The following is a 24,600-nucleotide window of genomic DNA, read 5'->3' as shown; positions in this document are numbered from 1 at the left end:
CCCGCGCATGCGCGGAGTCCCCTCCCCCTCGCTCGCTCTCTCTCCCCCTCCCTCCCCCCGCGCATGCGCGGAGTCCCCTCCCTCTCCCCCCCCCCGCTCTCCCCTGCCCATGCGCGGGGTCCCCTCCCTCCCTCTCGCTCTCCCCTCCCCCGCGCACGCGCGGAGGCCCGTCCTCCTCCCCCCCCCCGCCCCTCGCTACGCTGTTTCCGTAGAGGCCGCGGCCCCTCCCCCCGCGGCCGGCGGGGCCGTGCGCAATGGGCGCCGCGCTGGCCCCACGCGGGCGGGGGGGAGGGGCGCGGCAGTGCGCCTGCGCGGCGGCCCCCTCCTACGCCGCGGCGTAGCGCGGCGCGGGGCCCGCGGGGCGGCCCGACGCGGGCGGCGCAGGCGGCCTTCGTGAATCGCGGCGCGCGGCGCGGCCCCGGGCTTTTGGTACCGAGCGGAGAGGAGATGCACACGGCACTCGAGGGTGAGGTAACTATAAAACCCCCATTTGTTTACCTTCCCTCCCCCACAACCGGCCCCGGCCGGGCCCGCGGAGGCCGCCGGGAGAGCCCGGCCCGCGGAGGATGCCGGGAGCGGCCCGCGGAGGGGGTCGCCCCCGGGGCCCGCGCACGGACAGGGGCCCCGAGGGGACGGGGTGGTGCGGGCTGCGGCCCAGGGGGCTCCCTCTCCGCCCGGGGGTGCGGAGAGCAACACACACACACACACACACATATACAGCGCACCCCCTCGCAGCCGCACATATTGGTCGTGTGTGGGGGTTCAATGCGGGACACGCGTCCCGTCATGTGTGTTGGGGGGGGGGCGGGTGTGTGCGCGCTGAGCCCGCCGGGGCTGCGGGCTGGGGGAAGGGATGCGGGGTGGCCGCGGGGGGGCGCGCGCGGCCGGGCAGGGGGCGCATGCGCGAGGGTGGGGGGGCGGCCCGAGGCTTGGCTTTGTGCCGCTTCGCCCTCTCCCCCCCCCCCCCGCTCGCGCCTGCGCGTGACGACCCCCTCCCTCTCCGCCGCGCGCGGCCACCCCCTCCCTCCTCCCCCTGCGCGCCTGCGCGTGACGACCCCCGTCCGCTCCGCCGCGCGAGGCGACCCCCGCCCCCGGGCGCCTGCGCACGGCGACCCCTTCCCGCCTCCCCCTTCGCGCCTGCGCGTGAGGCCTCCCTCCCTCCCCCTCCGCTCGAGGCGACCCCCTCCCGCCTCCCCGTTCGCGCCTGCGCGTGAGGCCCCCCTCCTCCGCTCGAGGCGACCCCCCCTCCCCAACTCGCGCCTGCGCAGGGCGACCCCCTCCCTTCCCCCCCCCCCCCTCGCGCCTGCGCGTGAGGACTTTCTCCCTCCGCTCGAGGCGACCCCCCTCCCCAACTCGCGCCTGCGCAGGGCGACCCCTCCCTCCTCCCCCTTCGCCCCTGCGCATGATGAGCCCCTCCCTGCCCCTCCGCGCGAGGCGACCCCCTCCCTCTCGCGCCTGCGCCTAGCGACTCCTTCCCTACCCCCCCCCGCGCGAGGCGAGCCCCTCCCCGTTCGCGCCTGCGCACGATGACTCCCCCCCCCGCGCCAGGCGAGCCCCGCCCGTTCACGCCTGCGCATCACGACCTCCTCCCCGCGAGGCGCCCCTCCCCGTTCGCGCCTGCGCATGACGACCTCCTCCTTCCCCCTCCGCGCGAGGCGACCCCCCCCCGCTCGCGCCTGCGCACGACCACCCCTTCCCTCCCCTATCGCGCCTGCGCGGAGTGACCTCATCCCTCCCGGCCTGGGGGGGGGGAGGGGTCACGTGACCCGCGGCGCGCCCGCGCGCGCCCCCTGGAGGCCCATCGGATTTATGGAGCGCTCACTGTGTGCAGAGCGCTGTGCTCAGGGCTCGTCCTAATAAAAATAATAATGGGATTTGTGAAGTGCTGACTACGTGCTAAGCACTAATAATAATAACATTAATAATAATAAGGGTATTTTTGAAGTGCTTACTGGGTGCCAAAGCACTCTTAATAATAATAATTGTATTTGTGAAGTGCTTACTCTGTGCCAAGCACTCTTAAGAACAATAATGTGGTGTTTGTTCAGCGCTTACTACGTGCCAAGCACTGTTAATAATAATAATAATAATAATAATAACAATGGCATTTGTGAAGCGCTTACTATGTGCCAAGGCACTCTTAATAATAATAATTGTATTTGTGAAGCGCTTACTACGTGCCAAGCACTGTTAGTGATAATAATGGTGTTTGTGAAGTGCTTACTACGTGCCAAGCGCTGTTGTTAATATGGCGTTTCTTCACTGCTTATTACTACTACTACTACTAATAATAATGTTGGTGTTTGTTAAGCGCTTACTATGTGCCAAGCACTGTTCTAAGCACTGGGGGAGATACGGGGTCATCAGGTGGTCCCGTGTGGGGCTCCCAGTCTTCATCCCCATTTGACAGATGAGGGGACTGAGGCACCGAAAAGTCAAGTCACCTGGCCAAAGTCACACGCTGCTTACTACGTGCCAAGCACTGTTAATAATAATAATGGCGTTTGTGAAGCGCTTACTATGTGCCAAGCACTGTTCTCAGCACTGGGGGTGGGATACAAGGTCATCGGGTTTCCCACATGGGGTTCACTGTTCCAAGCACTGGGGTAGATCTAATAACAATAATAATAATAATAATTTTGGTATTTGTTAAGCACTCGCTGTGTGCAGAGCACTGTTCTAAGCGCTGGGGGAGATACAGGGGAATGAGGTGGTCCCACGTGAGGCTCCCAGTCTTCATCCCCATTTTCCAGATGAGGGAACTGAGGCCCAGAGGAGTGAAGTGACTCGCCCACAGTCACACAGCTGACGAGTGGCGGAGCCGGGAAGGTCATCAGGTTTCCCACATGGGGTTCACTGTTCCAAGCACTGGGGTAGATCTAATAATAAAAATGATAAATGATGGTATCAGTTAAGCGCTTACTGTGTGCCGAGCACTGTTCTAAGCGCTGGGGGAGATACGGGGTCATCAGGTCGTGGGGCTCCCGTTCTTCATCCCCGTTTGACAGCTGAGGTCACGGAGGCCCAGAGAAGTGAAGCGCCTCGCCCGAAGTTAACACGCCTGACAAGTGGCGGAGGCGGGATTAGAACCCACGACCCCCGACTCCCAAGCCCGGCCTCTTGCCGCTGAGCCCCGCTGCCTCCCTACGAGATCATCAGGTTGTCCCGCTTCTCCCGGGCCTCGGTTCCCTCCTCTGGAAAATGGGGGTGGAGACGGCGAGAGCCCCACGGGGACGGGACTGGGTCCAACCTGATCTGCTTGTAATAACGTTGGTATCCGTTAAGCGCTTACTACGTGCCGAGCACCGTTCTGAGCGCTGGGGGAGACGCAGGGTCGTCAGGCTGTCCCACGTGGGGCTCCCCCTCTTCATCCCCGTTTGACAGATGAGGGAACTGAGGCCCAGAGAAGTGAAGCGACTCGCCCACGGTCACACGGCTGACAAGTGGCAGAGCCGGGCTATTCACCCCAGCGCTTAGTACAGCGCCTGGCACCTAGTAACCATCTACCAAATAACCCAGTCATGATTATCATTATGGCGGTCGATTGACCGCGGCACACGGAGCCCGTCTCGGGGCCGGGCTGGTGTCTATCTGGGGCCGAAATGTCCGTTCCAAGCGCTCGGTACGGTGCGCCGCACGTAGTGAGCGCTCAGTAAATACGATCGAATGAGCGAACCCGCGTGGGTGGACCCAAACCCTGCCCGCAGAGAGTGGACCCGCTCTCCCTGACCTCTCTGGGCTCATTTCTCTCCTTTCTCCTTCCGTCGTCTCGGCCGTCGCCCGGGGCTTTGTTCCGCCCGCCCTGCTCCCGCCACTGAGAATAAAAAGTTGTCAAGGCTGTCAGGGCGACTGTGATCTTTTTCCCCCAGATCTCACCCCGCGGCTCCACGACGTCCCCACGGGATGACCGGAGCTGCGCGGACCGGAGAGTCCCGGTCATCCCGTGGGGACAATCAGCACGTCGGGAGCGGGGAATAAATCCGCCCCGTTCTTCTATCTGTCCTCTCCCCGTCACTCCTTCATTCGATCGTATTTATCGAGCGCTTACTATGCGCGGAGCACCGGGCTGAGCGCTCGGAGTGGGCACCAGAGACGATCCCTGCCCAGCGATGGGCTCGCGGTCGAAACGGGGCAGACGGCAGGGCAAAACGGAACGTCGTCGAGATAGAATCAGAGAGATACGCACAATAAGAAGGTCGGTGTTCGTTAAGCGCTTACTATGTGCCGAGCACCGTTCTAAGCGCTGGGGAGGGTGCAAGGTCGTCGGGTCGTCCCCCGTGGGGCTCCCGGTCTTCATCCCCCCCGTTTCCCCAGATGAGGGAACTGAGGCACAGAGAAGTGAAGCGACTCGCCCAAAGTCACGCAGCTGACAAAGAGGCGGGGCGGGATTAGAACCCACGACCTCTGACTCCCAAGGCCGGCCTCTTTCCACTAAGCCACGCCGCTTCTCCGAAACCTCTCCGGAGTTAATAATAATAATAATAATAATGTTGGTATCTGTTAAGCGCTTCCTATGTGCCGAGCACCGTTCTAAGCGCTGGGGTAGATATAAGGTCATCGGGTCGTCCCACGTGAGGCTCACAGTTAATCCCCATTTTACAGATGAGGGAACTGAGGCCCAGAGAAGCGAAGCGACTCGCCCACGGTCACCCCGCTGACAGGGGGCGGAGCCGGGATAGACGCCCCGCGGCCGAGGAAGCGGCCTGGCCCCGGGGGATGAGTCGGGGCCGGGGAGTCCGAGGATTTGAGTTCGGGGAAGCAGCGCGGCTCAGCGGAAAGAGCCCGGGCTTGGGAGTCGGAGGTCACGGGTTCGACTCCCGGCTCTGCCGCTTGGCAGCCGTGGGACCGTGGGCGAGTCACTTCACTTCTCTGGGCCTCCGTGACCTCATCTGGAAAATGGGCATTAACTGGGAGCCTCACGTGGGACGACCTGATTCCCCTGTATCTCCCCCAGCGCTTAGAACAGTGCTCCGGCACGTAGTAAGCGCTTCACAAAAACCAACATTATTATTATTATTATTATTCTAATCCTGGCTGTGTTTCTTGCCGCCTCTGGCCCGGACGCCCTTCCTCACATTCATTCATTCATTCACTATGAATTGAGCGCTTACTACGTGCAGAGCACCGGACTAAGCGCTCGGAACGGACAGATCGGTAACAGACAGAGACGGTCCCCGCCCTTCGACGGGCTCACGGTCCGATCGGGGGAGACGGACGGACGAGAACGATGGCGATAAATCGAATCGAGGGAAGGACGTCTCATTAAAACAAGAGCAAATAGAATCGAGGCGATGTACATCTCATTAAACAAAATAAATAGGGTGACGAAGATATAGACGGTCGAGCGGACGAGTACGGGGCCGAGGGGAGGGGAAGGGAGACGGGGAGGAACGGAGGGAAATGGGGGGACGAGAGGGTTTAGCTGAGGAGAGGCGAAGGGGGGGGTAGAGGGAGCGGAGGGGAAAAGGGGGGAGCTCAGGGTGGGAAGGCCTCCCGGAGGAGGTGAGCTGTAAGTAGGGATTCGAAGAGGGGAAGAGAGCGAGTCCGGCGGAGGCGAGGAGGGGGGCCTTCCGGGACCGCGGGAGGACGCGGCCCCGGGGTCGACGGCGGGCCGGGCGAGACGGGGGGCGGCGAGGAGGCGGGCGGCGGAGGAGCGGAGCGGGCGGGGTGGCCGGCGGGAAGAGAGGAGGAGGAGGGTAGGAGGGGGCGAGGGGCCGGACGGCCTCGAAGCCCAGGGTGAGAATCGACTCCCATCCCCCAGCGACGACTCTCCCCCCTCTTAAAAGCCTGACTCCAGGCCCGCCTCCTCCAGGAAGCCTTCCCGGACCGCGCCCTCCTCTCCCGCTCCCTTCCGCGTCGCCCCGACTCGCTCCCTCTCTTCATCCCCCCTTTCCCGGCCCCGGCCCTCGTTTATTTATCTCTATTTCGTGCCCCTCTCCCCTGTGGACAATCAGCTCGTCGTGGGCGGGGAATAAATCCGCCCTGTCGTTCTGTTTGTCCTCTCCCATCAGTCCTTCATTCAGTAGTGTTTATTGAGCGCTTACTAGGTGCAGAGCACTGGACTAAGCGCTTGGAATGGACAGTTGGGCAACAGAGAGAGGCCGTCCCCGCCCGACGACGGGCTCACGGTCCAAAACGGGGAGGCAGACGGACAAAAACGAGACCACGTAATCACGATCGATAGAATCGAGGGGATGGACACCTCATTAATAAAATAAATCGGGTAATAAATAACATATCCAATGAGCACAGTGCCGAGGGGAGGGGATGGAGGAGCGGAGGGAAACGGGGGCTTAGCTGAGGGGAGGGGAAGGGGTAATTGCTCAGTCCAGAGCAATAATAATGTTGGTATTTGTTAAGCGCTTCCTATGTGCCGAGCACCGTCCTAGCGCTGGGTAGAAACAGGGTCATCAGGTGGTCCCACGTGGGGCTCGCAGTCTTCATCCCCATTTTCCCAGATGAGGGAACTGAGGCCCAGAGAAGTGAAGTGACCCGCCCACGGTCACCCAGCTGACAAGTGGCAGAGCCGGGATTCGAACTCATGACCCCTGACTCCCGAGCCCATGCTCTTTCCCCTGAGCCACGCTGCCTCTCTAATAATAATAATAATAATGTTGGTATTCGTTAAGCGCTTACTATGGGCCGAGCACTGTTCTAAGCGCTGGGGAGATACAGGGAATGAGTTTGTCGCACGTGGGGCTTACAGTTTTAATCCCCCTTTTTCCAGATGAGGGAACTGAGGATCAGAGCAGTGAAGTGACTTGCCCAAGGTCACACAGCAGACAAGTGGCAGGCCCGGGATTAGAACCCACGACCTCTGACTCCCAAGCCCGGCCTCTTTCCGTTGAGCCACGCTGCTTCCCTAATGATTACCGCGGTGGTCATTCTTGGTGATCGGGGGGGGGGGGGGTTATTCATTCATGCGAAGCAGCCTGGCTCAGCGGAAAGAGGCCGGGCTGGGGAGTCGGAGGTCATGGGTTCGAATCCCGGCTCCCCCACTTGGCCACTGTGTGACTGTGGGCGAGTCGCTTCTCTTCTCTGGGCCTCAGTGCCCTCATCTGCAAAATGGGGATGAAGATTGTGAGCCCCGCATGGGGCCCGATGACCCTATATCTCCCCCAGCGCTTAGAACGGTTTCGGCACCTAGTGAGCGCTTAACAGACACCAACATCATCCCTATTATTAAATGGAAATGTTCCTCGCTCACAACGAGCTTATAGGCTAGAGGGGGAGAGGCCGACGTCAACAAAAATATATAAATGATCCATACGTGCCCACGTCCTAACCTCCTCGTGGGGACCTGATGCCCCTGTATCTCCCCCAGCGCTGAGAACGGTGCTCGGCACCCTAGTAAGCGCTTAACAAATAATAACATTATTATTATTAAATGGAAATATTCCTTGCTCACAAGGAACTTACAGTCCAGAGGGGGAGAGGCCGACGTCCACACAAATATATAAGTGATCCATACGTGCCCAAGTCCTAACCTCCTCGTGGGACCTGATGCCCCTGTATCTCCCCCAGCGCTGAGAACGGTGCTCGGCACCTAGTGAGCGCTTACCAAATGCCAACATGATTATTATTATCATTATCATTATTAATTATTAATAATCATGTTGGTATTTGGTAAGCGCTCACTATTCATTCTTTCAGTAGTATTTATTGAGCGCTTACTACGTGCAGAGCACTGGGACTAAGCGCTTGGGATGAACGAGTCGGCAACAGATAGAGACGGTCCCTGCCCTTTGACGGGCGCACGGTCCTGATCGACTAGGTTAGTCTTACTAGGTGCCTCACACTGTTCTAAGCGCTGGGGGAGACCCAGGGGAATGAGGTTGTCCCCCGTGGGGCTCGCAGTCTTCATCCCCATTTTCCAGAGGAGGTCACTGAGGCCCAGAGAAGCCAAGTGACTCGCCCGCAGTCCCCCAGCTGACGGGTGGCCGGGCCGGGATTCGAACCCACGACCTCCGACGCCAAAGCCCGGGCCCTTTCCACCGAGCCCCGCTGCTCCTCTGTGCGTCCGGCGGCGTTTAGGGCGGGGCGGCAGGGCGGACCGTGCGGCCTCGGGCCGGTCCCCTCCGCGCTCGGGCGGGGCCGCGGGCGCGCGGCGCAGAGTGCGAGCCCCGCCTCTCCCCCGTCCCCGGCAGGAGCAGCCGCGATGATGAACGTCCACGTGCCCACCAAGTTCTGCCTCATCTGCGTCCTGACCTTCGTGTGCCATCACTGCCGCGGCTGCCACGAGCACGGGGCCCGCCACGCCACCGCCACAACGACTACCAATCTCCGAGGCCCTTACCCGCGGCCGGGCGGGCGCGGCCGGAGCCGGCGCGCTTTCTCGCCCGCCGCCTGCCCAGGCCGAGCGCCGCTACTACGTGGACAGGCTCTTCGCCCGCTACGGCCGGGACGGCCGGCTGTCGTTCGCGGGCCTGGAGCGGCTGCTGCGCGGGCTGGGGCTGGGGGAGGCCCGGCCGGCCGGACGCCCCGCCCGCCCGCAACCGGACGGACGCCCCGGGCCCCGGGGGCTGCCCCGGGGAGCCGGCCGGGCCCGCCGAGGGCGGCCGGCCCCGCGGCCACGCCGTCACCACCGCCCCGCCCCGACGGCCGGCCCCCCGAGGACCGGGCGGCCGGACACAACCACGTGCACAAGCACGGCCCGCCCTCGCCGGAGGAGAGCGGGCGGCGGCCGGCGCCAAGGACGCCGACGACGTCGCCGCCTTCCCCGCCCGGGGGCAGAAGGAGCGGGCGAGCACACGGCACGAGGACGTGAGCGCCGGGCGGCGGGCGGGCGGGCGGCCGGGGGGGGGGGGGCCCCCGTCTCCCTTCCCCGGGACTTCCCGGGAGGCGGGTCCGGCCTCGCTTTCCCGCGGAGAGTTCAGGGCCCCCGGGCGGGAGGTTGGCGACGGGGCGAGGGAGGGACGGTCCCGGTGGGCGAGGAGACGGCCGCACCCGGGGCGGGGAGGGTTCGAGGCGGGGACGGGACGGTGAGGGCGATTCACCCCGAGGGTGCGAGGGCCTGGTGCCGTGAGAGGGTGAGGGAGTGATGGGGTGAGATAGCGGTGGTGTGAGGGAGCATGAGGGAGCGAGGGCCCGGGGGGAGGGAAGTTGTGAGAGTGTAAGGGGGTGAGGGAGTGATGGGGTGAAGGAGGGAACGTGTTGGGGGGGTGAGGAAGTGAAGGTGTGAGGGAGTGAAACTGTGCAGGTGTGAGGGAGCGAAAGTGTGAGGGAGCGAGGCTGTGTGAGCGGGAGGGGTGAGGAAGTGAAAGTGTGAGAGCGTGGGGCGTGAGGGTGTAAGGGAGTGAGGGTGTGAAGGTGTGAGGGTGTAAGAGAGTGAAGGTGTGGGGGAGTGAGGGGTGGGGGGGGGAAGGTATGAGGGAGCGATGGTGTGAGAGCCCGAGGGCGTGGAGGTGTGAGGGAACGTAAGGGCGTCAAGGCGTGAGGATGTGGACGTGGGTGTGAGGGCATGAGGAAGCGAAGGTGGAGGGAGGGATGGTCGGAGAGTGGTAAGGACGCGAGGCCGTGGGTGCGAGGGGATGAGGAAGTGAAGGTGTGAGAGTGTGAGGCTGTGAAGGTGGGAGGGAGGGAAGGTCTGAGGGTGTGAGGGTGTGGATGTGGGTGTGAGGGGATGAGAAGTGAACGTGTGAGAGTGTGAGGCGGAGAAGGTGTGGGGGAGTGAAAATGTGAGGGACCGATGGTGTGAGAGCATAGGGGAGCGAAGGTGTGAGGGAGCAGAGGGTGGGAATGAGGGGTGAGGGGTTGAGGGTGTAAGGGAGTGAAGGGGTGGGGGAGTGAAGGGGTGAGGATGTAAGGGAGTGAAAGGTCTGAGGAAGTGAAGGTCTGAGAGTGTTGAGGACGTGAAGGTGTGAGGACGTGGTGTGAGGGGATGAGGAAGTGAAGGTGTGAGGGAGGGAAGGTGTGAGGGAGGGAAGGTCTGGGAGTGTAAGGGTGTGAAGGTGTGAGGGTGTGGGTGTGAGGGGATGAGGAAGTGAAGGTGTGAGGGAGTGAAAATGTGAAGGACTGATGGTGTGAGAGCATAGGGGAGCGAAGGGGTGAGGGGCTGAGGGAGCAGAGGTGTGGGGAATGAGAGGGTGAGGGGGTGAAGGGGTGAGGGGGGTGAGAGTGTAAGGGAGTGAAGGTGTGGGGGAGTGAGGATGTGAGGGGTTGAAAGCGTGAGGGGGTGTGGGGGTGAAAGTGTGAGGGAGTGATGGGGTGAGAGCATAAGGGAGTGAAGGGGTGAGGAAGTGAAAGTGTGAGGGTGTAAGGGAGTGAAGGGGTGGGGGAGTGAGGGAGTGGAGGGGTGAGGAAATGAAAGTGTGAGGGTGTGAAAGGATAAAGTATTGAGGGTGTGAAGGTGTGAGGGAGTGAAAGTGTGAGGGAGCGAAGGTGTGAGGGTGTAAGGGAGTGAAGGGGTGGGTGGGTGAGTCAAGATGTGAGGGGGCGAAAGTATAAAATATTGAGGTGTGGAGGGAGTGAGAGGGTGATGGAGTGAAGGTTGTGAGGGGGTGAAAGCGTGAGGGAGCGAAGCTGTGAGTGGGTGAGTCAAGGTGTGAGGGGGCGAAAGTGTAAATATTGAGGGTGTGAAGGTGACAGGGGGTGAGGGGGCGAAGGTGTGAGAGTGCGAGGGAGCCAAGGCGTGAGGGAGTGAAAGCGTGAAGGTGCGAGGGAGCGAAGAGAGCATAAGGGGGTGCGGGGGAGGTCCTGACCCCGCCAGGTCCTGACGCGGCGACGGTGCCCGCAGTGCCTCAACGGCAGCCAGCTGCTGCGCAACTTCGGCGTCAGCTCCGGCGGCCCCATCTCCCCCGACCTCTTCGCCTACCTGTGCCCCGCGCTGCTCTACCAGATCGACGGCCGCCTGTGCGCCCGGCAGCACGGCCGCCTTCCGGGCGGACAGTTCCGCAGGGACCCGACCCCCCTGCCCGAGCCGCGGGACAAAGTCGGGGCGTCAGGTGAGGAGGGGAAGGGGAGCGGGGCCCTCTTGCCCGTCGTCGTCCCGCTCCGCGGAGAGATCCCGCCGAGGGCCGAGGCCGCCGGGCGTCGCCCGCGCCGACCGCGGGCTCGCGGGGCCGGTCGGGCCGTCCCGAGGGCGACCCCGAGACCGGGACGGACGCCCCGTATGGGGCGTCGTGGGAGCCGTTCTCGAGAGAGAAAGAGGACGGGCGTCTCGGGGGGCGGAGGGGCACGGGGGGGCGGCCCCGTTCACGGGAGAAGCGAAGCCCGGCCCGTCTCCCCGCGCCTCGATGTTGGCGAGCCCGCCGGCGACCGCTCGCCCACGGACCCCCTCCGGTGGCCCGGAACACCCTCCCTCCTCAAAACCCCCTCGCCCGTATTTATTGAGCGCCTGCTGGGTGCAGAGGACCGGACTGAGCGCTCGGAGTGGGCAGCCGGGCAACGGAGAGCGACCGTCCCTGCCCGACGGAGGGCTCGCGGTCTAAACCACAGACGATGATGATCACGTTGGCATTTGCTGAGCGCTTACTAAGTGCCCAGCGCCGTTCTAAGCGCCGGGGGAGATACGGGATCATCGGGTGGTCCCACGTGAGGCGCCCGGTCTTCATCCCCATTGACAGACGAGGGAACCGAGGCACCGAGAAGTGAAGGACTCGCCCACAGTCACCAGCTGACAGGCGGCGGAGCCGGGATTAGAACCCGTGGCCCCGACTCCTCGGCCGGCCTCTTTCCACGGAGCCACGCTGCTTCTCGATGACTCTCCCCCCGCCTTCGAAGCTTTATCGGAGGCCCGCCTCCTCCAGGGAGCCTTCCCGGGCGCGCTCCCTCCATCCATCCTCCCTCCTTCCCGCAGCACGTACGGATCGATCTGTACGGGTCTGTCTTTCATTCATTTATCGTCGTCATTATCGACTGTGGCATTTGTTAAGCGCTTACTACGTGCCAAGCGCTGGGGTGGATCCGGACAAATGGGGTCGGGCGCCGTCCCCGTCCCCCGTGGGGTCTCCGTCCCCCTGCTACAGATGAGGGAACTGAGGCCCAGAGAAGCAGCGTGGCTCAGTGGGAAAAGCCCGGGTTGGGAGTCAGAGGTCATTGGGTTCGAATCCCGGCTCTGCCACGTGTCAGCTGGTGACCGCGGGCGCGTCGCTTCACTTCTCTGGCCTCGGTTTCCCTCCTCTGTAAAACGGGGATTGAGACTGGGAGCCTCCCGTGGGACGACCCGATGACCCCGTATCTCCCCAGCGCTTAGAACGGTGCTGTGCACATAGTAAGCGCTTAACGGATACCAACGTTATTAGAAGTGACTGGCCCGCGGTCACCCAGCGGACCAGCGCGGAGCCGGGATGAGAAACCCGTGACCTTCCGACTCCCGGGCCCCGGTTCGACCCACTGGCCCGCTCTGCTTCTCTGTATTAACGGGTTCATCCAATAGTATTTATTGAGCGCTTACTATGGTGCCGAGCACTGGACTAAGCGCTTGAACGGACAAGTGGCCAGCAGTGAGAGCCCATCCCTGCCCGGTGACGGATAGTCCCGTCTCCCCCTCTAGACCGTGAGCCCGTTGGGGGCGGGCAGTGTGTCCTGTCGTTCTAGCGTCCTCTCCCGGGCGCTTAGTACAGCGCTCTGCGCACAGTGAGCGCTCAATAAATACGACTGAACGCGTGAATGGGGTTCAGAGGAAGCAAACCTGGGATGGGGGGGGGGGGATGGCCCGTTTTGGGACGGTGGCCGGGTGGGCGCGGGGGGCCGGGAAGACACGTCCCGTCCCTCCACCCCAATGCGGAGAACGGTTCCGGCGGCGGTCCGGCCTCCTGACTCCCGGGCCTGCCTCCGCCCGGGCGGGGGCCGGGGGTGGGGGGGGTGGGGGCGGCGTCCCCGAGGAGGCGCCGACCCGAGGCCTCGGCCTCCCCCGACGCGTCCGTCCTCTGCTCCGTCCCGCGTCCAGCTGGATCTGCGGGCTGATCTCCAATCACGGTCATCAGCCTCCTGTCCCTGCCGGCGTCGTCCTCATCCCATCATCAAGCAGGGCTGCTTCAAGTTCCTGCTCACCTTCCTGGTGGCCCTGGCCGTGGCACGATGAGCGGAGACGCCCTCCTCCACCTGCTGCCCCACGTGAGTGCCCCCGGCCCCGGCCCCCGGCCTCCGTTTCCCCTCGGGCCCGGGGAGGGGCCGGCCGTGGATTTGGGGGGGTGGAGGGTCCCCGCCGCTCGCGCCGCCCCGCTCGTCCCCTCCTGGGCGGCTGCAGTAAGATACTAATGGTGACGATGGTGTCCGTGAAGCGCTCGCTATGTGCCCGGCACCCTACCGAGCGCCGGGGGCCGTACGAGGTCGTCCCCTCCCCGTTTTCCAGCTGAGGCCCGGAGAGGTGAAATAAAGTTGGGCTCTGTTGAGCGCTTACTATTGCCCGAGCGCCGGGGGGAGACCGCGGGTCATCGGGTCGTCCCGCGGGAGGCTCCCGGTTAATCCCCGTTTTCCAGATGAGGGAACTGAGGCCCAGAGAAGCGAAGGGACTCGCCCGCGGTCCCGCAGCCGACGAGTGCCGAGCCGGAGTCGAACTCTACGACCTCCGACTCCGGAGCCCGGGCTCTCTTCCGCCGAGCCGCGCTGCTCCCCTCGTCCGAGGTCACCCAGCAGGCAAGCGGCGCGGCTCGGGTGAAAGAGCCCGGGCTTGGGAGTCGGAGGTCGTGGGTCCGAATGCCGGCTCGGCCACTCCGTCAGCCGTGTGACTTTGGGCGAGTCGCTTCGCTTCTCGGTGCCTCGGTGACCTCATCTGTAAAATGGGGATTAAAAGACCGGGAGCCCCACGTGGGACGACCCGATTCCCCTGTGTCTACCCGAGCGCTTAGAGCGGTGCTCGGCACATGGTGAGCGCTTAACAAAACCGACATTATTATTCCACAAGCGGCGAGGGCGGATTAGAACCCGCGACCTCTGGGTCCCAAGCCCGGCTCTTGCCACGAGGCCATGCGGCTCCTCCGTCATCATTTAATAAGAAGAAGAAGAAGAATGAAGGTATTCGCCAAGCGCTGACTAGGGGCCAGGCTCCGTCCTGAGCCCTGGAGTGGATACGGCAATCATCAGGTTGGACCCCAGTCCCCGCCCCACACGGGGCTTCACGGTCTTCATCCCCTTTTAATAATAAGAGAAATGACGTGCTAAGTAATAACGATGGTGTTCGTAAGCGCTTACTACGTGTCGCGCCCCGGCGCGGGGTGATCCGAGCAGACCGGGTTGGACGCGGTCCCGTCCCCGCGTGGGGCTCCCGCTCTTCATCCCCCTTTATAATGAGAATAGTAATAATTCCGGTTTTAAGCGCTTGCTAATGTGCCGGGCCCCCGACTGAGCGCTGGGGTGATACAAGCAGGTCGGGTCGGACCCAGTCCCTGTCCCGCATGGGGCTCGCCGTCTCCATCCCCTTTTCCAGATGAGGGGCGAGGCCCAACAGAATGAAGTGACTCACCCAAGGTCACATAGCAGTATAAATAATAATGTTGGTATTTGTTAAAGCGCTTACTATGTGCAGAGCGCTGTTCTACAGCGCTGGGGGAGATACGGGGTCATCATATATAATATAATATGTTTTATGTGCGTGGTGTGTATATCTGTGTATAACCATATATCTATGTGTGTATATATATATGTATGCGATATATATATATATGTGTGTGTGTGTGTGTATACAGATATATCTGTAGTATGTGTATATATATAATAATGTTGGCATTTGTTAAGCGCTCACTATGTGCCGAGCACTGTTTCTAAGCGCTGGGGGAGACGCGGGGTGAATCAGGTCGTCCCACGTGGGGCTCCCGGTCTTTCATCCCCATTTTACAGATGAGGTCACCGAGGCACAGAGAAGTTAAGCGACTCGCCCAAAATTCACCCAGCTGACGAGTGGCCGAGCCGGGATTCGAACCCATGAACTCTGACTCCCAAGCCCGGGCTCTTTCCGCTGAGCCACGCTGCTTCTCTCTACACATACTATATACGTACACACGTACACCAGCAGATATATATGTACATGCACACACACACACAAGCATACACACAACACACATATACACACATACTAGATATATATGAGAACATATATAGATATATATATATCCTAGATGTATTGAGAAGCAGCGTGGCTCAGTGGAAAATGCCCAGGCTTGGAGTCGGAGGTCATGGTTCGATCCCGCTCCGCCACTTGGCAGCTGGGTGACCGTGGGCGAGTCACTTCTCGGTGCCTCAGTGACCTCATCTGGAAAAACGGGGACGAAGACCGGGAGCCTCCCGTGGGACGACCCGATGACCCCGGATCTCCCCCGGCGCTCAGAACGGCGCTCGGCACATAGGAAGCGCTTAATGGATACCGACATTAGTATCGTCATATATACCTATACGTATATGTGAATGTATATGTATGTGTACGTATGTGTGTGCATGTACATATATATCTGTGTGTATATATGTATATATCTCTGTGTGTGTGTGTATATATATATGTGTGCGTATATACATAATTATGATGTGTGTGTGTGTATTCCATTCATTCAGTAGTATTTATCGAGCGCTTACTATGCGCAGAGCACTGGACTAAGCGCTTGGGATGAACAAGTCGGCAACAGATAGAGACCGTCCCTGCCCTCTGACGGGCGCACGGTCTGATCGGGGGATATGTATGTGTACATATATGTTTGTATGCTTATATGCTGTATGTTGCATGTGTGTTTGTGTGTGTGTGCATCTATATCTGTATGTGTGGGTCTGTGTGTGCATATATACATGTGCGTGTGTGCATATGTGTGCATGCGTATATATCTGTATGTGCGTAATATTGTGTGTGTACGTATATGTGTGTTTATGTATATATATATATATCTGTGTGTGTGTGTGTATGTGTACATATATATGTGCGTGTGCATATATACCTGTATGTGTGTATGTGTGTATATATATATATATATACACATAGATATATGTGTGTGTGTGTGTATATGTCTCTATCTGTATAAAAGAGGGGCCTTCCCATCTGCGGAGCCCCCGCCAAGCCCTGGGCCGGGGCCCGACGCCCGCAGAAGCAGCGCGGCCTAATGGGTAGAGCGCGGGGTCGGGGTGGGGGGGGGGCCTGGGTTCTCATCCCGGCTCCGCCACTTGTCTGCTGCCGTGACCTTGGGCAAGTCCCCTTCACCTCGGCGCTTAGCACGCTGCTGCGGCACGTAGGAGGCGCTCAACGAAGGCCAGCTCCATCCTTATTCCTCTCCCGTGCCTCAGTTTCCCTCATCTGTCAAAACGGGGACGAAGACCGTGAGCCCCCCCGGGCGGGGTGGGGGGGCGGCCTGACAACCTCGTGTCTACCCCAGCGCTCGGCGCCTAGTCGGCGCTTACCAGATACCGTCGTCACCACTGTCGGTATCGTGAGAGGCGGCGGGGCTCGGTGGAAAGAGCCCGGGCTTGGGAGGCGGAGGTCATGGGTTCGAATCCCCGGCCCCGCCGCCACCTTTCAGCGGCCGACTGTGGGCGAGTCACTTGGCTTCTCTGGGCCTCCGTCCCCTCATCTGGAAAATGGGACTGAAGGCCGGGAGTCCCACGTGGGCCGACCTGATCGCCGTGTACCTACCCCGGCGCTGAGAACGGTGCTCGGCACGTAGGAAACGCTTAACAGATACATCGCTGCGATGATGACGACCTCGTGTCAACCGGAGCGGCGCTCGGCGCGTAGTGGAGCGCTCGCGGACACCGTCGTGACGATTATCGGTATCACGACGCCCTCGGTGCGGTCCGCCCCGGCGCTTAGAACGGCGCCCGGCGCGTGGTCCGAGCGCTTCGCGGACGCCGTCATCCCGAAATGCCGTGAGACCAAGGGAGAGGCGTCGAGGACCCCGTGTCCCGCGGGGAAACCGAGGGGGCCGGAGTCGGGCCCGGTCGACCCCTTCTCCTCCCCCGGAAGCGGCGGCGGGGTGGACGGGCGCCCCGCCCGGCGCCGGAAGGCCCGGCGGGGGCCGGGGCGGGCGGGCAGCCGGGGCGGGGGAGGCGGGCACCGACGGGGGCGGCGTTCCCCTTGGCGCCCGCAGTCCCAGGGAGAGCACGGACACGAGCACGGGCACGGGCAACGAGGCCGAGAGCGAGAGTTTCCCTGGAAGGTCTACGACGCGGTGCTCAAGGGGCTGGTGGCCGCTGGCGGGCGTCTACCTGCTCTTCATCATCGAGCACTGCATCCGCATGTTCAAGCACTACAAGCAGGCAGCGGGTTCGTCGGCCCCGCGGGGGAGGGACGGGTGGAGGCCGCCGGGAGGAGGGGGCCGCCGGGGGAACCCCAGGTTCCTGCGTTCGGTCGTGTTTATCCCGCCCTTCCTTCGTTCGTTGTATCTATTGAGCACTTGTTCGGGCGTCTTTATCGAGCCCTTCGTTTCGGTCGTATCTACTGAGCGCTTACTGTGTGCGGGGCGTTTCATGCGTCGTCGTATTTATTGAGCGCTTACCGGTGCAGAGCATTCGTTCGTCGCCCGTATTTATTGAGCGCTTACTGTGTGCAGAGCAATCCATTCGCTGTCATATTTATCGAGCACTTAATGGGTGCAGAGCATTCGTGCGTTCGAGTCGTATCTATTGAGCTCTTACTGTTGTGCGGAGCGTTCATTCAGTCGGTCGTATTTTGGAGCACTTACCGGGGCGGAACGTTCATTCAGTTGTATTTATTGAGCGCTCCGCTGTGGGCAGAACATTCATTCGCTCATTCAGCCGCATTTATTGAGCGCTTCCTCTGTGCGGAGCGTGCATTCCGTCGGTCGTGTTTGTCGGACGCGTGCGGAGCACCGTACCAAGCGCTCGGGAAAGCACACCAGATATTTTATCGCTGCCGTGTCTCTATCTACGACTCTGTTGATCTATTTTGACGGCGTGGCTCAGTGGAAGGAGCCCGGGCTTTGGAGTCAGGGGTCACGGGTTCGAATCCCCGGCTCCGCCACTTGTCAGCTGGGGACGGTGGGCGAGTCCCTTCGCTTCTCTGGGCCTCAGTGACCTCATCTATAAAAATGGGGATGAAGACCGGAGCCCCGCGTGGGACGATCCGATGACCCTGTGTCTCCCCGGCGCTTAGAACGGTGCTCTGCACGTAGGAAGCGCTTAACAGATACCGACGTTATCATCATTATCATTTCGACGGTACCGATGCCCGTCTCCTTGTTGGGGCGCTGCCGTCCGTCTCCTCCCGTTTAGGCGGCGAGCCCGTCGTCGGGCGGGGAGGGGCCCCGTTGCCCGAGGTCCGTTCCAAGCGCCCGGTCCGGCGCCCGACAGGTCCGACCGAACGAACGAACGAAGAGCGAGGCGGGAGCCGGGGATTTTGGCCGAAACCCCGGGGAGGGCGTCGGGGCTCGGCCGAGGGAGGGTCTCGGGGGGCGGCGGGGGGCGCTCAGCGCGGGGCCTCGTCTTCCAGGGGAAGCAGAAGCGGTTCTCCAAGCAGAAGGCGGAGAAGTCGAACGCGGGACGGAAGCCGTCGGACGACAAGCTCGACGACCGGGCCCGGGCCGACTGGCTCCAGCTCAGGCCCCTGGCCGGTAGGACCCCTCCCCGGACCCCCGCCCTCCACCGCCGCGCTTCCCCGGGGGGCCGGGGGGGGCTCGCCCTCGTCGACGATACGGTGAGGACGCTGGGGATCTCTCAGCGCCGACCCTGTGCCGGGCGCTGGGGTCGTCCCCCGTGGGGCCGTCGGTCCCTCATCCCCTTTTCGGACGGGGGTGGGGGGGGGCCCGAGGCCCGGGGAGGCCAAGCGGCTCGCCCGGCGACGCGGGTGGCGGAGCCGGGATCGGAACCCGGGTCCTCCGCTCCCGAGCCCGGCTCCTCGATGGCGCCGACTGTGTGCCGAGCGCTGTTTCCGAGCGCTGGGGGAGATCCCGGGTCGTCGGCTTGTCCCCCGTGGGGCTCACGGGCTCCGACCCCGTTTGCCGGCGGAGGGAAACCGAGGCCCGGGGGAGTGAGTAGCTTGCCCGAGGTCGACCCAGCAGACAAGCGGCGGGGCCGGGATTGGAACCCGGCTCCTCCGGCTCTCGAGCCCTGGCCCTCTTCCGCGCCGCTCTCGGTACGTTGCCCCGACCCGGGGACCCCTCGGCCTCCCCGTCCCCCGGCTCCCCCTGCCCGCTTCATCCACGCGGTCGTATTCGTCGAGCGCGGCGCCGTGTGCAGAGCGCTGTACCGAGCGCGTCGGAAAGTCCAGCCCGGCAACAGAGAGGGACCCTCCCGCCCGCGGCGGGCTCGCGGTCTGCGGCGGCCGGGAGGGAGACGACGTCGAGACAGTGAAGTCGGCATCGATAGCGATAAATAGAATTCCGAACTCTTACCCCTGGCATTCGCTCAGCCGCGTTTATCGAGCGCTCGGTGTGTGCGGGGCACTGGTACCGAGCGCTTGGGAAAGTACAATTCCGCACTAAGGGAGACCCCCCCCCCGCCCCAGACGGGCTCCGTCTAGAAGGAGGGAGGCAGCGAAACAAGGAAACGGCAGTCGGCTACGGAAAATAGAGTTCCGTCTATAGTTCTGTCATTCAGCGGTATCTATTGAGCGCTCACCGGGCGCAGGGCACTGGACTGAGCGCTCGGAGAGGCCGCTTCAGCGACAGAGACGATCCCTACCCACCCCGGGCTGACAGTCTAGAGAGGGAGAGACGGACAGCAAGACAGGTAAATAGGCACCAGTAGCGGTAACTAGAATTCTAGCTCGGTTCCTGCCATCCGTTGATTCATTCGGTCGTACTTACTGAGCGCTCACCGTGCGCAGAGCACTGTACCGGAGCGCTCGGAGAGTCCATTTCAGCAATGAAGGGAGACCGTCGCCGCCCGACCGGGCTTGACGGTCTAGAAGGGGGCAGACGGACGGTAAAACAGTCAATAGCAATAACTAGAAGTCTAGCTCGATTCCTGTCTTCCGTTCCTTCGCTCGGTCGTATTTGTTGAGGCGCTCACTCGGTGCAGAGCACCGGACTGAGCGCTCGGAAAGTCCAGTTCAGCAATAGAGAGAGTCCATCCCCGCCCACACCGAGCTGACGGGCTAGAAGGGGGGGAGACGGACAGTAAAACAAGTAAATAGCAATAATTAGAATTCTAGCTCTATTCCTGCCATTCATTCATTCGGTTCGTATTATTGAGCGCTTACTCGGTGCAGAGCACCGGACTGAGCGCCCCGGAAAGTCCAACTCAGCGATAGAGAGAGACCGTCCCGCCCGCACCGGGCTGACGGTCTAGGAAGGGGGAGACGATCAGCGAGATGAGTTAATAGGCGTCGGTAGCGATGAGTAGAATTCTAGCTCTATTCCTGCCATTCATTCATCGGTGGTATTTATTGAGCGCTTACTGGGTGCAGAGCACCGTCCTGAGCGCTCGGAAAGTCCAGTTCAGCAGTAGAGACCGTCCCGCCCGCGCCGGCTGACGGTCGAGAAAGGGGAGGACGGACAGCAAGATAAGTAAATCGGGCGTCGCGTAGCGGCGAGCAGAATCCTAGCTCTCTTCTCTGCCAGCGTTCATTGTCGATCGTATTTATCGAGCGCCTCCTCTGTGCAGAGCACTGTACTGAGCGCTTGGAAAGTCCGACTCAGCAACAGGGAGAGACCGTCCCGGCACCGGGCTGACGGTCCGGAAGGGCGGGGGCGGGGGGGGAGGGAGACGGCCGCGAAAGAAGAACCGGGGCGTCAGCAGAAATGAACGTCGTCGGTCCGTCGATCGTGTCTGTGCGGGCGGGGGGCCCGGGGTCCGGGCGCGGGTCTCCCCCGGCTGACGGAGGCTTGGCGCGCGGCAGGGGCGGACGAGCCGGCCCGTCGGAAGGACCGGCCGAACGTGACGGAGCCGACGGACCCGGAGGGGCGTCCGGGCTCCCCGCCCGAGAGCCGCCTCGCGGAGGAGGAGACCCCCGCCGGCCCCCCGGCGCGGAGGCCGGCCCGCCGCCGCCCCCGAGCCCCGCCGCGCCCCCGCCGCCGCTCCCGTCCACTCCACGGTCCACTGCCGCTCGGCCACGCACCCGAAGACCGGCGGATCGCCAGCTGGCCTGGATGGTCATCATGGCGACGGGCTGCACAACTTCAGCGACCGGGCTGGCCATCGGTAAGCCGCGGCCCCGCCGTCCCCTCCCTCCTCCCGGGGGCTCCCGGGGCCCCCACCCCCCCCCCACCCCCCCCCCCACCCCCCCCGCCGGACGGACGAAGGGGCACCGAGGCCCCGAGACGTCGGCCGACTTGCCCCGGCCGCCCGGCGGCGAGGGCCCGGGGTCGGACGTCGCGGGTCCGGACGCCCGCTCCGCCGCGGGCGACTCGTCTGGGCCCCGGCGACCTCGTCTGGGAAATGGGGAGGCCCGGGAGCCTCGCGGGGGACGACCCGAGGACCCCGCGGCTCCCCGGCGCTCCGATCGGCGCCCGGCACGTCGTGAGCGCCCAGCGGATCCCGGCGTTACCTTCGTCGCCCCGCCGGCAGGGTCGGAAACCCACGCCCCTCCGACCCCCGAGCCCGGCCTCCCCCCGTCAGGCCACACGCGGCCGCTCCGATAACGGGGGCGTCTGCGAGGGCCCGTTGGGTGCCGAGCGCCGGGGCGGACCCGAGGTCCGTCGGGGCCGTCCCGCGGGGGCCCGCGGTCTCGGTCCCCGTTTTGCGACGAGGGAGCCGAGGCCAGGGAGGGGAAGCGGCTCGCCCAGGGTCACCCAGCTGACGAGCGGCGGGGCCGGGGTCCGAACGGGCGCCGTCCGACGACGACGGATGAATGAGGCGGGCGGCGGGCGGGGGGTGGCGTCCGTTCGTCGGTAGCGTCCGTCGAGCGCTCACCCTGCGCGGAGCAGCGGACCGAGCGCTTGGAGCGGACGGCAACTCGGTAGCGGAGAGGGACGGTCCTGCCCTTGGACGGGCGCGCGGTCCGATCGGGGACGTGCCGGGCGGGGAGCCCGGCCCGGAGGGGAGCCGCGGGGGGCCGTCTTAGACGTCCAGAGGCGACGGGCGACGCGTGCCGTCCCCGCAGGGGCGGCCTCAGCGCAGCTGACGGGCGGGATCAGCACCTCCATCGCCGTCTTCTGCCACGAGCTTCCGCATGAGCTGGTGAGCGGGGCGGGCGTCCCGGCGGGGGGCGGGCGGGCGGCGTCCCGGCGCGGGGGCGGGCGTCCAAAGGGGGACGGGCGGGGCGGGGCACCCACGGGGGCCGGGAAGGCGGACGGCGGAGAGGCCGCTTCAGCGTGGCCGGGCCACCTCCCCGGGGCCGGGAACGTGGCCCCTTCGTCGTCACCTCGTCCTCCCCCGACCGCCCGGTACGGTGCCCTGCAGCACGCCGGAAGCACTCAAACGCGATCGAATGATAGCGATGGTGACGATGGGGCGTTTTAAGCGCCTACTCCCCTTCGCCACGTGCTCGGGAGATAGAAGGGAAATCAGGTTGTCCCCGTGGGGCTCACGGTCTTCGTCCCCATTTTCCAGGTGAGGGAACCGAGGCCCGGGGCAGTTTAATGATAGCGACGGTGGCGTTTCGAAGCGATCGCTCGGTGCCAAGCACCGTTCGAGGGCTGAGGTAGATGAAAGGGAATCAGTTTGTCCCCCGAGGGCCTCACGGTCTTCATCCCCATTTCCCAGGTGAGGGAACTGAGGCCCAGAGGAGTCGATATTAGTAACGATGGCGTTCGTTAAGCGCTTACTATGGGCGAGCACCGGTCTGAGCGCCGGGGAGATACAGGGTCATCGGGTCGTCCCACGTGGGGGTCACAGTCCTCATCCCCGTTTGACAGATGAGGGAACTGAGGCACAGAGAAGTGGCTTGCCGAAGATCCCACAGCAGACGGGTGGCGGAGGGGGGATTAGAACCCACGTCCTCTGACTCCCAAGCCCGGCTCTTGCCATTGGGGCCGTGCCTCTTCTCGCGATAGGGATCGTAGCAATAATAAGGATGATGTGTATGTTTTGAAGCGCTTCCTATGCGCCGAGCGCCGTTCCCGGCGCTGGGGGAGATACAGAGTCGTCGGGTTGTCCCGCGTGGGCTCCCGGTCTTCATCCCATTTTCCAGATGAAGGTCCCTGGGCCCAGAGACGCGAAGCGACTCGCCCAAAGTCACACAGCCGATGAGCGGCGGAGCCGGGATTCGAACCCACCCCCTCTGACTCCCAAACCCGGGCTCGTCCCACTGAGCCCCGCTGCTTCCAGTGAATGAATGAACCAGACCGGCGGTTCGGGGCGGGGGGGGGGGGGGCGGGTCAATCCGTCTCGTCGTATTTATGGAACGCCTCCTGCGCGCGGAGCGCTGTAATAATAAGAATAATAATGTTGGTATCTGTTAAGCGCTTACTGTGTGGCAGAGCACCGTTCTAAGCGCTGGGGGAGACACGGGGGGATCGGGTCGTCCCCCGTGGGCTCCCGGTCTTCATCCCCATTTCCAGACGGGGTCACCGAGGCCCAGAGGAGCGAAGCGACTCGCCCACGGTCGCCCGGCCGACGAGCGGTCCCGAGCCGGGATTCGAACCCCTGGCCTCCGACTCCAAAGCCCCCGCTCCTTCCACTGAGCCACGCTGCTTCTCTTGCCGGCGCCGTACTAGACGCCTTGGGAGAGGGCAACGTAACGACAGGACAGACCGCCTCCGGCCCGGATCCGAGCGGAGGGTCTAGCGTCGGGGAGGCTTCCCGGGCCCGGGAAGCCGCCTCTCGTTCCGCCTCGTCGGCTGCGTGACCCGCGGGCGAGGTCGCTTCACTTCTCCGGGCCTCGTTCCCTCATCTGGAAAATGGGGATGAAGGACCGCGAACCTCACGTGGACGACCCGATGAGCCCGCATCTCCCCCGGCGCTTAGAACGGCGCTGGGCGCGAGTAAGCGCCTGACACATACCGACGCGATGACGGTCGGGGTTTCCCGCCCTCCTTGGGTCCCCGGGCCGTCTCCGCCCCGCGCTTCCGGCGAGCGCGGGACGCCGTGCTCAGCACTCGGGCGAGGGGCCGCGACGGAATCGGCGGGCCCGCCCCCCCCCGCTCCTTCCTTCCGAACTCCGCTCCGCCTCCCCGGATCCGGACCCGGGGGCGGGCGTCCGGCCGGCGGTGACGCTCGGCCCGCCCCCGTCGGGCGCGCGTCTCCCCCAGGCGACTTCGCGGTGCTGCTGAAGGCCGGGATGACGGTGAAACAGGCCATCGTGTACAACCTGCTGTCGGCCCTGATGGCCTACGTGGGCATGGTCATCGGCACGGCCGTGGGCCAGTACGCCAACGACATCACCCTCTGGATCTTCGCCGTCACCGGCGGGCATGTTCCTCTACGTGCCCTGGTGGACATGGTGAGGGCCGGGGCCGGGGGCCGGGGGCCGGGGGCCGGGGGCCGGGCGCCGGGACTGACCGTCCCCTCTGTCCGGCAGCTCCCGGAGATGCTGCACGGGGACGGCGACCACGAGGAGCTGGGCCACTGCCCCGTGGGCCAGTTCGTCCTGCAGAACCTGGGGCTGCTCTTGGGCTTCGCCATCATGCTGCTCATCGCCCTCTTCGAGGACCACATCGTGCTGGACATCCAGTTCTGACCGCGTCGGGGCCGGCGGACACTCGGGCCGGGGGGGAGGGAACGGCCCCCGTCCCGCGCCGTCCGCCGCGAGGGGGACCCGGAGGCCGGCGGGGCGGGCCGCGGACGCTCGCCGGGCCCGGCGGCCCCCGGCGGGTTCCCGAGCCGGACGCCTCTTCCCCTCCCCGC

The 24,600-nt window shown here is 63.6% G+C and overlaps 1 protein-coding gene across 1 annotated transcript; it reads left to right on the top strand.

Moving 5' to 3' along the window:
- Window positions 1-372: 372 nt before the first annotated feature.
- On the top strand, window positions 373-24,545 carry SLC39A10 (solute carrier family 39 member 10). Its single transcript, XM_029069688.1, is given in 16 exon segments — window positions 373-466; window positions 8,148-8,288; window positions 8,323-8,505; window positions 8,549-8,763; window positions 10,736-10,943; window positions 12,911-12,953; window positions 12,955-13,010; window positions 13,013-13,056; window positions 17,004-17,111; window positions 17,113-17,175; window positions 18,365-18,485; window positions 20,714-20,838; window positions 20,880-21,015; window positions 21,917-21,993; window positions 24,005-24,196; window positions 24,275-24,545. Coding segments are annotated over 16 exon segments (1,890 nt in total). The 5' UTR covers window positions 373-447; the 3' UTR covers window positions 24,434-24,545.
- Window positions 24,546-24,600: the final 55 nt, after the last annotated feature.

The sequence above is a fragment of the Ornithorhynchus anatinus genome, chromosome 7 (genome assembly GCF_004115215.2).
Source record: "Ornithorhynchus anatinus isolate Pmale09 chromosome 7, mOrnAna1.pri.v4, whole genome shotgun sequence".
NCBI classification, from domain to species: domain Eukaryota; kingdom Metazoa; phylum Chordata; class Mammalia; order Monotremata; family Ornithorhynchidae; genus Ornithorhynchus; species Ornithorhynchus anatinus.
This window is presented reverse-complemented; position numbering and strand designations above follow the sequence as displayed.